Raw genomic sequence first — 12,910 nt, forward strand, 5'->3', positions numbered from 1 at the left:
TGTGTTCTTTAGATATTCTAGATATTAGTTCTTTGAGGAGTAGCCGGTAAAATATTTTTCCTATTCTGTGGGTTGTCATATCACTCTGTTGGTGATTTCTTTTGTTGTGTGTGTGATTTTGTAATTAACAGGTCACACCTACTTCCCCAGCCAGTTTTGTTACACCCACCTTCCTTCCTGTATCAAGACCACAAGGATATGAATACCAGTCCTCAGCCTTTTGAAATACATAGGGCCAGCCCACTACCCCTAGGAATCTCCATCATAGTGCAAAATATATTAGCTTTTATGACTATGTAACAAATTACCATAAAGGTAGCAGCCTAAAACAACACAAATTTATTAAATCACAGGTCTATAGGTCAGAAGTCTGGGTGGCTTTGCTGGGTTTCCCTGCCTAGCATCTTGTCAGGCTAAAAAGTCAAGGGAATGGCCAAGCAGAGGTCTTTTCTGGAGGTGGGGGAAGAATTCGCTTCTCATCTCCTTCAGGGTGTTGGCAGAACTTGGCTCCGGTTGGTTGTAGGTCTGAGGTTCCCGTCCTTCCCGGCTCTCAGCTACAGGAGCCTGCTCACAGTTCTTGGGCCCTCCATCTTCAAAGCCAGCAATAGAGAAGCTCCCTGGTGTTGAGTGCCTCTCATGGCTTGAATCTGTTTGACTTCTTCCAGAAAATGAGGGGCACACAGGCCAGGCAGGGCACCAGCTAGTTTGCCCACCTCTGGGTGCCCCATACCTATCCCTGGCCAGAGCTGAGGAGGGTAAAATATGCATGACGAGGGGAGGAGTGTGAGTCCCTGGGACACGTGGGAGACTGCCAGGTTTTGTGAGCCCATGGAGGAGAGAGGGTAGGGAGGTGAGCAGATGGGTGGACAGATGGCCTTTAGCACTTCAGTCTCAAGTCTGAAGCGCCAGGATGTGAGCAGGACGTCAGATACACCAGGAGGCTGAGGGGCCCAGCTTCTGGCTCCAGGTCAGCATGACTGAAGAAACCAGCGTCAGAGGCTGAGGTGAGCCTGAATCCAGGCGCTGTACTTGGCCACGTTGGTATAGACACCTGGACGGTTGGGCAGGGCACAGCCCTTGCCCCAGCTCACCACACCCACCAGGACCCAACGCCCAGACTGCATGCAGGTCAGGGGCCCCCCGGAGTCACCCTGTAGGAGAAAGACAAGCTTAGGTCCCGGCCTTCCCAGGTCCTGTCTTCTGGGCTGATGTCTCTGGGTTGGGGCCTGGGACATCACCTGGAGATGATATCTCCTGGGTCCTGGTTCTAGGGAGGGTGCTGGACAGGGGGATGTGAACTCTTGGCCGGGGCTCGGGGAAACCCACCTGGCAAGCGTCCTTGTGACCTGCGAGGTAGCCCGCACACAGGTTGCTGGGCAGTACTATGCGCTCTGTCTGGGGCACATTGGTGCCCACATGGTAGAGGCGGTCACAGGTGCGTGAATCCAGCAGTGGCACCCTCACTCCTTGAAGGGGTTGCCACCCGGGCAGCGGCACTGGGAGAAGGGGAGCCAGGACAGAGTGAGGCAGGGAGCAGGGCTCTGGGGGAGAAGCTGAGCTTGAGCCCGACGTGCCAGGCTGGGACTGCCTGGGAGAAGGTTAGGGTCCTTAGAAGTGGCTCTGGGTCCTGGATTGGAGATATAAGGGGCCAGGATTCCCAGTCCCAAGCAGGAGGAGGGCTGCCCCAGGGCCCCTAGTCCCTGCCCTCCACTCACCTCCTGGGCGGAGACTGCCCCAGCCGGTGACCCAGCACAATGCGCCCGGGTGCGGGCGGGACCCAGGCATGGGTAGGCAGACAGGCTGCACTCGGGCGCTCAAGGTCACCGGACGGTGTAGCTGTAGCAAGGCCAGGTCACCTCTGGCTGTATCCTCTGAGTAGTCTGGGGACAGCAGCACCCGCCGCACCGGCACCGAGCGTGTGTGAAGCGATGTGGGGCCCAGGCGCAGCACCCCTACACGCACGCGGTATTCAGCCAGCAGCAGCTGCCTGTGCAACGGGAGTCAGAGCCATTGACACCACTGTCCTCCACCTGGGGGCAGGGGGCACCAGCCCTGCACCCCACTCCGCAGGCCTCCACTTCCCTGGCAGTCTCCACGGGCTCTGGGCGGGAGCTGACCTGGGGAAGCAGTGCCCTGCTGTCAGCACCCACTGCGGGGCGAGGAGTGATCCCCCACACACGTGCACCCCACGGAGCTGGATGCTCGCCTGCCACGGCCACTCTCCATCCTGGGCGTCTCGGCCGCCCACGATCCGGCTGGACATGCGGGGCTGGCCGCAGGCTGTGAGGGGACAGCATGGGCTGTCGAGGACCAGGGCTCTGGGAGGTGGGTGTAGGTAGAGAGACCGGGCGAAGGTCCAGGAGGAGCTGGTCCTGAGACTTCCTTACCTGCCGATTCCGGTGTCCCAGCAGCTCCTGCAGGAGGGAGCGGGGAAGGGACTGAGGTTCCCGTCCTTCCCGGCTCTCAGCTACAGGAGCCTGCGTCACGTAATGTGTCAGGTAATGTGTCAGCCTGTGTCAGGTAATGTGCTGAAGGTGGTGGTCAGAGATTAGAGGTGGAACACATTAGTCACAGTGACCTCAGGCCAGGCTTCTGCGAAATTGCTCACCTGATTTAACCCTCCCCAGGGCGCTGTGGGGTAAAGGGTGGGAGTCTTAGGCCCTACACAGGGACAGCACATTTGAGTTTGGAGAGCCCAAGGTCAGTGGTTAAGAAGACTTGAACCCTTGGAATTGAAGAGTGTTGGAGGGGAACCAGGCCCAGAGAGGGGTGAGGTGGCAAAAGGAGCCAAGGGCCCTGTGGCCAGCACCCCTAACCCTCACCCCGCTCACCTGGCACCAGCAGAAGCAGGACCCAGAGGCAGGAAGCACCCCTCATTGTGTCTCCAGGGCTGGACTGGCTAAGGGTAGCAGTGCCTAGGACTTGGAGTCTCTGGGGCTGGCAGGAAGCAGAGAGAGGCGTGTAGCCCTGGGGAACACCCCACCCCACCCACCATGGCCCTTCCGTCTGCCCTCACTTCCTGGCTTGTTTCTCTGCCTGCCACCCGCACTCTACACCCTTTCCTCTGCCCAGGCCCCGGGGACTATGACCCCCCTCTGGCCAAGGATGCAGTCCCTGCCCCCAGGATGTGGGCATCCTTTGCCTCTTCCTAGCCCCGCTCTTCCTTTGTATTTCCTGACAGCTGCCACTGTTGAGCCCCAGCAGCCCCTGGCCCGTGCTCTCACCCTCACAGCCGGGTGCCCTTTCTGCTGACGGGGCTAGGGCAGGGCCTGGGGGCTTAAAGGGCACACGGGTGGAGGCCTGGCCAGGGGGTGATTAACAGTGCCAAGGCGGGGCTGTGGGTTCACCTGACCAACTTCAAACAAAGATGCTTTGAGCAGTACTTTAGAGGTGGCAGGAAAAGGACACGAGGTGCCGAGCACTGCGGGAGGGAACGGATCTGCGGTCGGGCCAGGGCGCTCCGGAGGATCCTTGGCAGGTCATCTCTGAACCTGATCCTGCCTCTTTGCTTGGCCACTGGAGCTTCTGAGCTCTACTGTTCTGTCCGTTAATCCCAGCTCAGCCTGCCTAGCCGGCCCCACACAATCCCTGGTCCCAGATCCTGGGCCTCAAACCTCAGGCCCGGCCTGCTGACCCCATAGAGAGACTCGAGCCTGGCCATCTGCTCTTCAGGCCTGTTTCTGTAAGAGCTCAACGTGGAAATGACTGGCTCAAAGGTAGCAGCATGCTTTGCTTGCCCAGACAGGTGTGACCTTGTGAGACAGTCCACTCTTTGATTTGGGATGGCCAGGACAGGGTTAGATTGCTGGTCTAGGCTGAGGCCAAGAGATGCTGGGACAGAAGGCAGCAACTGTCCTTTCAGAGGCAGTGGAGGGCTGGGTGTGTTGGCACTTGCCTATAATTCCAGCAATTGGGAGGCTGAGGCAGGAGGATCACCGTTGAGTTTAGGCCAGCCTGGGCTACATAGTGAGTTCTAGGTCAGCCTACACTACATAGTGAGGCTTTGTCTCAAAAAAAACAAAAACCAAAAAACCAAAACAAAACAAAAAAAAGAGCCAGTAGAGTTCTGGAACCAGAATGGTAGCCAGGGGCCCTGAGTCCTCTCTTAGGTTCACACCTGGAAGGCTCTGTAGAATTTTAGCACTCACCAGCAGCCCCTTGTTCCTCAGCCCTTGCTCCATCACCTGCCCGGGTCGTACCTCCTTCAGGCGCTTGTCAAAGTTGTAACTTGACATGGCTGGGGGAAGTTTGATTTGTCTCTGATTCACAGGGCAGGGGCTGGTCTGTGCTGCTGCATTAGTTAGATCATGCTCCCATGATAAAATACTGCAGGATGAGTGGCTTAAAGAGAAGGTTTAAGGTTCTGGGGGCTGGAAGTCCAAGATCAAAGTGCCAGGAAGGTAGGTTTTATTTTGAGTCCACTCCTTTTAGCCTGTCAGACAACCTCCATCTCTGTGTTCTGACACAGACTTTGTGTAGTGGAGAGGAGAGATTGAGACCCTATTAGACCAGATCCCCATACTTATGACCCCGTTTAACCCCAGCTTCTTCCATAAGTGGAAGTAAGGTCACACTGAGGATTAGGACTTGCTATGTTTGAATATAGTTGTTCCTCAGCCCCAAACTCATGAAAGAATTTAATCCACCAAATCTTATGGAATTAAGAGAGTGGAAACTTAATTCCACTATGGTGTTTAAAGGTGAGGCCTTTGGAGAGTGATTGGATTAGGTCATTAGGAGGCCCCTCCATGACTGAATCCTGGTGGTTTTATAAAGAGAGGGAGGAAAACCACACAGAGAAAGAGACAGAGCCATGGGCTCCCTTTCTCTCCCTTGTGATACTATGAGCCACCAGAGGACTCTACCAGAAACAAGGCTGTCGCCAGAACTGAGCTGACGTCAGTGCGGTGCTCTTGAACCCGCAAAACTGTGAACTGTTTTGAAAGTTATCCTGACTCAGGTATTTTGTTATAGTAATGAAAAGCTGAGTAATACAGAACTTCAGGAATTTTGAAGGGGACACAAACATCCAGTCTATAACAGACTGCAGTGGATGAACAGAGCCGGCACTGAGGATCTGGGAGGAAGTGAGTGAGGCTGGGGAGGGCAGCAGGTTGGATGCCACCCTGAGGGATGCAGAAGAGGGAACCCCATGGTGACCCAGAATCGGCATCTGGATGAGGGGTGGAGGGAAGGAGCCTCCAGGCTTGGCTTCTGCTGTCCACAGTTTAGGACCACACTCAAGACCACTTTTGGGCCTGGGTGCAGCTCAGTGGTAGAGCACTTACCTAGCTAGCACGGGTGAAGTCTTGGATTTGATCCTCAGTACCACAAAAGAAAACAAAGATCAGCTCTTTGGAGTTTGGCTTTGGTGCTCCTCCCTCCAGTGTTGAGACCTTGAGCTAATTATTCCAACCCACGTATCCCACATACCTCACCTGTAAAACCGTCCTCCGAGTTTGTTATGAAGATTAGCTGAGTGAACCACACAGAGCTCAGAACAGTGCCTGGAATGGAGCAAAGCTCGGAAGGTGCGGCAGGCACGAAGGAAGCAGGGTCCTACCTTCCCCAAGCCTTGGCGTCTTTGTCCATGGCTTGGCTGCTCTTGGGTGGCTTGGGAAAAGCAGGGCCACAGTGCAGAGCTGGGAGCAGCTGGAAAGCTGCAGGGACTAATGGCATGAGGGGCCAGGGGCACTGAGCACAGAATCATCCCTGAGGACTTGGAGCAGACCTGGAGGGGGAGCAAGCTGGAAGCCTGGGCACCCTACTCAGCAGGGGGCCCGGGAGGTGCAAGATGGGGTGCAGGGGCAAGGCTGGAGATGTAGACAAACAAGAGGGTTGGGTCAAGGAGAGGGGTTCTCCCTGAGAAATTGGCTCTTTCCAGAGAAGTGTTGCAGCTGGCTGAAAAATGGACATTTGAACCTTGGGGAAGCAGGAAAGAGCCCCAAAGAGTTCTCACACTAAGAACTAGAAGTCAAGCTAAACTCAACTTCTTCCAGCTTCACTTTTTTTTTTTTTTTTTTAAACCATGGTGCTATTAGCTCAAGCTGGCCTCACTCTGTAGCGCAGACTAGCCTTGAACTCACAGCCGTTCTCCTGTCACAGCCTCAGGAGTGTTGGGATGACAAATGTGTATTATCACACCTGGCTCTTTTTTTTTTTTTTAAATAACAGGTTTCCCTACCCATGCTTCCTGGTGACGGGCCACACTGGAATGCACCCCAGCACCTGCACTCCAAGCCTGCCCAGCCCCCAGACACCCTGAGGTCACAGCTGCCCTTCTATAAATCATTTTTGGATTGAACTAACCACAGCAGGCCTAGCCATTTGCAGCCAAAACCTGGCTAAGGTTTAGGATTGGGGCGGGGCCCAGGCTGGATAGGTCATGGGTGAACAGAGACAGTCATCAAGGAGACCAATGGGTCCCTATAAAGCTCTGTGAAGACAACTCAGATATGCACACAAGTTTTTTAGTAAACCAGACAGAAAGGAACGGAAGCCTGATCCAGCAGGCCGTCCCCACTCAAGGAGAAGCGTCCACGGGGTGCAGGGGGCTGTAAGCGCTGTGACCCCAGCTGCATCTCCCTACGTCAGGTGGGCTCAGGTGGGGCCCAGGAGCCGGGGAGCCCAGGGCACAGTGAGGAGCAGCAGCAGTCGGGGGAGGTCTAGCCTGGGGGAGCCACCGCTGGCTACTGTCTTCAGGATCCAGTGGATGTGCTGGCTGATGTTGGTGTAGACTCCGGGCCGATTGGGGCGACCGCAGCCCACTCCCCAGCTCACGATTCCAATCTGATACCACAGCCCGTCCAGGTCGCAGACCAAGGGTCCTCCTGAGTCACCCTGGGGAGTAGCACAGGTGAGCCCAGCCTGGGGCAAGGAATGGTGGCCCAGCAAAGAGGCCAGGAAAGAGGGGATTTTGGCACCTCCCCTGGCAGTTGACAGGGCCTCTGTTTCTACATCTACAGAGCATGGTCGGATTCTCTACCTCCAGAGGGGAGCAAGACCATAAAGAGGAACCATTAATGGAAAATGAGAAATAGGTGGTATAGGCTGGGTGACTAAGGACTACAATTGATTTTTTTTCTCTCTGTGTGTGTGTGTGTGTGTGTGTGTGTGTGTGACTAGAGATCGAACCCAGGGCATCTGCACAGAGCTACATTCCCAAGCCCATTTTCTATTTTCTATTTTTAGACAGGGCCATTAAAAGTTACCAAGACTGGGCTCAAACTTGTGATCCTCCTGCCTCAGCCTCCCAGAGTGCTACAATTACAGGCATGTGGCATCATACCCAGCTAGGAGTTTAACTGATTTCTATGAATGATCTCCAAATTCATTTGGGTGTGGACCTCAGCCCCATAGTTGGGAAAAAGTGGGATTCCCTGAGTGGGGAGTGGGGCACTCACTCTGCAGGCGTCTGTGCTGCCACCCTCAGCACCAGCACAAAACATGGACTCTTCGACTCTATGGAGCACAGTGGGCTGTTTCAATAGGTAGTTGCACCTGGTGTTGTTCATGATGGTGACCTGCACTTCCCGGAGGTGGTAGGGAGGTGGCAGAGGTGCTGCAGGGCAAGACAAAGACAGAAGGTGACATTAGCATCATCCCCTCCGCCATCTGGGGCAGGGATGAGACAAAGGACACGCCTTATGGTGGTGATGCAAGTGTCCCCTGGGGATCACCCCACATCACGGGCAATCAATAGTACCACAGAGCGTGGACAAGCTGTTGCAGCTCCACTGGAAACATGACTTCCCTAGTTGTGCAATGGAGACGACAGTCCCTGTCTGCACAGGTGGACAGATTTCTTAACAAAAGCCTAGATAGAGAAGAGCTAAGGAGGCATCTAGTAGATGTTTTATTTTTGTTTTGTTCTTTGAGACAGGTTCTTGTTTTGTACCTCAGGCTGGCCTCGAACTGGGTGCTGATCCCCCTGCCTCAGCCTCCTGAGTGCTGGGATTATAGGCCTGTGCCACCATACCCAGCTCTGTAGACAGTTTTTGACTGCAGGAGCCAGGACCCCCCTCCAAAAAGGTCAAATTGGATGAAATATATGAAACTACAGATTCAAGAAGCTGAAGAGATTCCAAGCAAGGCAAACAAAAGAGATCCATCTATAGACACATTATAACCAAACTAGCTAAACACAGAGAGAAACTTGTAAAGAGCGAGAGAACCTAGTTGTCAGTACAAGGGAACTCAATGGGATATATAGTTGGTTTCTTTTCAGAAATTAGGTGCTCAAGCAAAAGCTTGTATATTAATGTTCTCATTAACTATTCACAATACTCAAAAGGTAGAAACCACCCAAGTGTCCATCAATACATGAATTGCTATAAAAAAGCTGGATTATAAACAAACAGCTACACAGGGGAATATTATTCAGACATAAAAAGAAACAAGGGTCTCACATATCCTTTAATATTGCTGAGCTTGGAAGGCACTCTGATCTCAGAAAGCAGACTCAGAGAGCCACATACTATATGAAGCTGTTTATATGAAATACTCAAAAGCACTCAGTCCAGAGACAGGAAGCTGGCCAGTAAGTCCCAGGAGCTCCAGAGAAGGGTCCGTGAGGAGTAGTCACATAGTGGAAATGAGGGTCTTCTATAAGGTGGATGGTACAGTGTGGTGAACTCACTAGATGAGGCCAAATTGCATCCTTAAAGTGTCATTTATGTTATGTGAATGAAACTTCAAAAACAAAAGAGGAGGAGGGAGAAAAGGAAAGTGGACATGATATGCTACAAACTGGACTGGTCTTGAGGACCCTATATTGCACGGAAGAAGACAGACACAAAGGTCACTTGCTCTATGACTCTGGACAGAGTCCAGAGAAGGCAAATCCACAGAGACAGGCAGGATGCAGGCGGCCGGGGTGAAAGGTGTGGGCAAACTGGGCCATGGAGAGGATGACAGAGGAGAGGGGTTTGTGTCTGAGGACTTGAAAATGTTCTCCTCTTACACAGGGTTGACGGCTGCACAACTAGGTGAATAGAAGAAAAATCACCGAGGGGTAAATTCACTTTAACACCGTTCTCTTCCAAATTTGATGGGCTGTGAATTCAATCTCAGCATAAGGCAGTGAATGCCTGAAGCTTCCCCGGAAAGCTGCCTGACCCCAACCCTGATGCCAGGGGACACAGGATGGGCCAAGCTGGAGGTCCCTGCGCTTCTGCCTTTGGCCACCAGGTCCTCAGGGGAAGGAACTGAGCGCCTGGCACCTGACCTCGCAGGTCACATGGACAGGAGGGGAGGGATGCTGAGCAGGTAGGCAGAGGGGTTCCGTGGTGCCCCAGACACTAGGGAGGGGCTGCTGGGCCTGGTGGGGCTGGGACAGGGGGCCAGGAGAGTGCCCGCACACCCCCATCCCACCCCAGCCCGTCTCCCCCAGCCTCACTCAGGTCCTCGTGGAGAACGCCCCAGCCGGTCACCCAGCAGTCAGGCCGGTGCAGGAACTCGGAGGAGGGCGAGGCCTGGACACAGACCGGCTGGATGTACTTGGTGTAGGTGACAGGCGAGGCCAGCCTCAGCAGGGCAATGTCATTGGAATACCCTCTGGCTCCAGGGTGTACAAAGATGTCCGTCACCCTGTACCGATGGAGGTAGGCTCGTAGGTTCCACACAGATGGGTGGAGAGTGAGCTCACCCAGCTGGACAGTCCACTTAGAAGCATCAGGGAACCTGCCATGGAGAAGAGAGAACTCAGGGTCTTGGGAGTAGGGCTGGCCACCTGGGCACGCCCCTTCCTCAGGTGTCCTGGAGGGCTGTACCACTTGCTCAGACTGGACACCAAGTCTCTCTGCTGGGCCAAAAGGTTCTCTGCAGAAACTATCAGACCCCCAACAAGCCATGAGCGCAGTCCCACTCTTGGGCAGTGTGGGGGAGGTGGAGGGGTGGCTCCCCTGGAGAGTGGTTCCAGTCCTCCAGGGAACCTCTGTACAGCCCAAGGTGGACAGAATAGATCTCGGGGCCAGTTTAGGGCTCCTGGCAGGACGTTCTGCTCACAGACTCCCCCTCAACTCCTGCACCTGCCCCAACCCCGGTCACCTCCAGAACAGCACAGGAGGAGGATGGGGCGTGCCCTGGGGGGGTCATGGTGATGGAGGGGGAATAATGCACCAAAAGCTCATGGAATGTTCTGGAAGGGCATTCTGGAAGACTCTGAGCAGGGCTCCCTCCAGGGACCCTATTGGAAAGTTCTCAGTGTGTGATTGCGCGGCTCAGCTTCAAGGTCCCGACTCACCTGGCGAAGCAGTGCGCGGCGGAGAGCACCCAGCGGCGGTTCAGCAGGCTCCCTCCGCACAGCAGTCGGTGCTGCACCTCACGAAGCGCCGCCTGCCACGGCCAGCGGCCCCGCGACGACGCCACCCCGCCCACGATCAGTGTGTGGCCCTTGCGGAGGCCGCAGGGTGCTGGGGGGACAGGGACACGCGGCTGAGCGGGACGCGCCACCGCCTCCCACGGGCTCGCGCGAGGGGCCGGACTCCGGGACTGCGGCCGCCCCCCGCCCCCGCGCGCCCTCGCCAGGGCCGCCCCCAGAGGGACGAGACGTCGGACTGTCCCGCGCCGCCCGCAGACGCCGCCCCGTGCCGGTAAGTACTGGAAAGCAGCTGGGTGAGCCTGGGACCTGCGCGGAGGAGAGGACAAAGTGGGCTTCTCAGCGCTGCGCCTCGGCGCCCGCCACCCAAGAAGGCCCGAGTGTTGGGGACTCACCTTCCGCTGCGACCGCGTCCGTTGGTGCTGTGGGGAGGCGACAAAGTGAGCGCCCCAGCGCCTCTACGCCCCTGCTCCCCACTCCCATCCCGTGGGGCCTGCCCTGTCCACTGTCCCCTCACCTGGCTTCTCAGGTCCCACCCACGACAGCACCAAGGCCATGAGCAGCAGAAGCATCCCGCCCCTGGCGACCATGGTGTCCTCTCCTGATCCTCCTTCCGGATGCTCAGGCCAGGTGGAGCCCCCTGGGGGAGAGGGGCGGATGGAGCCCTGGACACCCCTTCTTCTCACCTTACCCAAGGATACTGGAGACCAAGTGTCCTGGCCTTCTGCTCCTGCAAGGGCAGATCACCCACAGTACCACTTGTCATGACCCAGTAGCCAGTGATCCCCCGCAGTCCCCTTTTTTGTGCAGCCGAGGGACCCTGGCTGTTTCCTCTGTTACCCTCCTTCCTCATGACCTGGCCCTCAGCCAAGAGCCCCCAGGAAGCCCAACAGCAAGTCCCTACTTCATGGTAGGTGCCTTCGGAGCCAAGTGTGTCACCAGCTGTTAAAGGTGTGATCCTTTGAAAACAAACAGAATGAAGCTGGCTCTGCTTTGTCCATGGGCAGGGCCTGGAAGCATCTACTCTGCCTGCAGCCCTGCAAGGGGCCCCACACAAGTGTCCCTGGCCTCACGGGGCTGTCCCATCCTGGGGGCAGTGTACCAGCTGGCAGTCAATCCCAGAGTGAATGGACAATCAGTCAGGTGTCCATATGGCCACCCTGTGAGCCAGTGTGTCACTAGCCAGTTTTTTTTTTTTTTTTTTTTTTTTTGAGACAGGGTCTCAGTATGCAGTTCTGGCTGGCCTTGAGCTCACTTTGTAGCCCAGGATGGCCTCGAAACTCACAACGATCCTCCTGCCTCAGCCTCCCAAGTGCTGGCATTACAGGCGTGCACCACCACGCCCGGCTAGCAAGTCTCCATCTTTTCAAGGTCAGTGTCTTTGCAGTGAAAGGACAAATGTCAAGTTATCCAGAGCTTCCAGGTGTCTTCCTCAACACAGGCAAACAGATAGCACTTTGTTCTCCAGCATGGACCTGTGACTATTCATGGGAGAGGTACCCACCAGGGAAGGGGGTACATGCCTGGAGTCATGGGTTCATTGGGTTAGGTTAGGGAGGCATGAGGGCCCTTATGGCTGACATAATTACTCAGTCTCCAGTTCCACCACTCATCCACCTGATGTCCTGTGGTCCTATCTTCACCAGGAGTCACATTATGAGCAGAACCGGCATGGCAGAACTCTCCAGGAATACAAAGAGAATACTCTCAGATTGGATTTCTAAGAGCCCTGTTACTTCCCTAGAGCTGGTTCAGGGCCAGTGTTTCCTTGGATGTTGGTGGATTTGACCATCTTAATTCTGCTGAATTGATCACATACTGCACAACAGACTGGAAGCAGAAGCATCAAGAAGAACCCCACAAGCACCAAAAAGGTTTTTTGGAATAAGCTGAGCTGACCCCAGAGGAAACCAAAATCATCCATGCAACACAGGACAAATGGGCAGCTTCCTACAAGTCTCCCTCAAAAAGATCCAAGAGGTGTTTGCAAGCAGTAAGCAAGAATTATATGGGGAGAAAAACAGAGAAAGAGAGTATTTAGAAATTTAAAATGTTAGTATGAAAATAAAACATTTTAGTCTGGGTATAGCAGCACATGCCCATAATCCCAGGACTCAGAAAGCTGAGGCAGAAGGAGTGCCAAATTGCAAGAATAGCAAGCTTAATGTTATGGGTTATATAAAAACACCATGACTCAAAAACTAAAAACAAAATTAAACAAAAAAGCAAAGAAAACACTTTAGCAGAAGGGCTGAATAATAAAATGCACACAGGTAAAGAATCAACTAGTAAACTTGAAGTGGAAAGTAAAGGAAGAAACTCAGAATTTACAGCAAAAATGTTAAAGCGAGGTTCACTGTAGTATGCATTGCCTGTAATCCCAGCACTGAAGGGGCTGAGGCAGGAGAATCCCTGTGAGTTCAAAGCCAGCCTGAACTACATAGCAAGAGCCTGTCTCAAAAACCCAGCAAAAATTGCTAAAGGGGTAATTACATGAGAGGAAGTAAAATGTTGGATATTGCTCATTGTTCAAGTTGGGAAATATGGTAGGATGCCTACTCCTTTGACTACTCTTTGTCAGTTTATTTATTT

The 12,910-nt window shown here is 54.3% G+C and overlaps 3 protein-coding genes across 3 annotated transcripts in view; all 3 read right to left on the reverse strand.

The window, feature by feature from the left end:
- Nucleotides 1-354: 354 nt before the first annotated feature.
- Nucleotides 355-3,502, reverse strand: Prss33 (protease, serine, 33). The gene is made up of 6 exons (XM_005391403.2): nucleotides 2,832-3,502; nucleotides 2,388-2,414; nucleotides 2,118-2,280; nucleotides 1,716-1,987; nucleotides 1,327-1,496; nucleotides 355-1,151 (listed from the first exon to the last, which is right to left on the reverse strand). The coding sequence occupies exons 1-6, from the start codon at nucleotides 2,875-2,877 to the stop codon at nucleotides 993-995; spliced, it is 837 nt and encodes a 278-aa protein (XP_005391460.1). The 5' UTR covers nucleotides 2,878-3,502; the 3' UTR covers nucleotides 355-992.
- Nucleotides 3,503-6,550: 3,048 nt separating this feature from the next.
- The window catches only part of LOC102017066 (testisin-like), a 21,961-nt gene continuing 15,601 nt past the window's right edge, over nucleotides 6,551-12,910 (reverse strand). The window contains exon 10 of the mRNA XM_013517778.1: nucleotides 6,551-6,604. Within this exon, the coding sequence (XP_013373232.1) occupies nucleotides 6,601-6,604 (4 nt within the window). The 3' untranslated portion in view covers nucleotides 6,551-6,600. The remainder of the gene's footprint in view (nucleotides 6,605-12,910) is intronic.
- Nucleotides 6,587-11,135, reverse strand: Prss41 (protease, serine, 41). The gene is made up of 7 exons (XM_005391405.2): nucleotides 10,836-11,135; nucleotides 10,714-10,740; nucleotides 10,601-10,627; nucleotides 10,244-10,412; nucleotides 9,398-9,681; nucleotides 7,404-7,561; nucleotides 6,587-6,840 (listed from the first exon to the last, which is right to left on the reverse strand). Exons 1-7 carry the CDS (start codon nucleotides 10,906-10,908, stop codon nucleotides 6,601-6,603), a joined length of 978 nt encoding a protein of 325 aa, XP_005391462.1. The 5' UTR covers nucleotides 10,909-11,135; the 3' UTR covers nucleotides 6,587-6,600.

Source organism: Chinchilla lanigera, unplaced genomic scaffold, assembly GCF_000276665.1.
Source record: "Chinchilla lanigera isolate Chin_1 unplaced genomic scaffold, ChiLan1.0 scaffold00041, whole genome shotgun sequence".
Lineage (NCBI taxonomy): Eukaryota > Metazoa > Chordata > Mammalia > Rodentia > Chinchillidae > Chinchilla > Chinchilla lanigera.

Coding starts and splice junctions, on each gene's coding strand:
- Prss33 (XM_005391403.2), bottom strand. CDS start 2,877: ATGAGGGGTGCTTCCTGCCTCTGGGTCCTGCTTCTGCTGGTGCCAG. Junction 1,988..2,117: donor GCAGGGCACTGCTTCCCCAG/GTCAGCTCCCGC, acceptor CCCGTTGCACAG/GCAGCTGCTGCTGGCTGAAT. Junction 1,152..1,326: donor GTCACAAGGACGCTTGCCAG/GTGGGTTTCCCC, acceptor TTTCTCCTACAG/GGTGACTCCGGGGGGCCCCT.
- Prss41 (XM_005391405.2), bottom strand. CDS start 10,908: ATGGTCGCCAGGGGCGGGATGCTTCTGCTGCTCATGGCCTTGGTGCTG. Junction 10,413..10,600: donor GCTCACCCAGCTGCTTTCCA/GTACTTACCGGC, acceptor CTGTCCCCCCAG/CACCCTGCGGCCTCCGCAAG. Junction 7,562..9,397: donor CGTTCTCCACGAGGACCTGA/GTGAGGCTGGGG, acceptor CTTGCCCTGCAG/CACCTCTGCCACCTCCCTAC.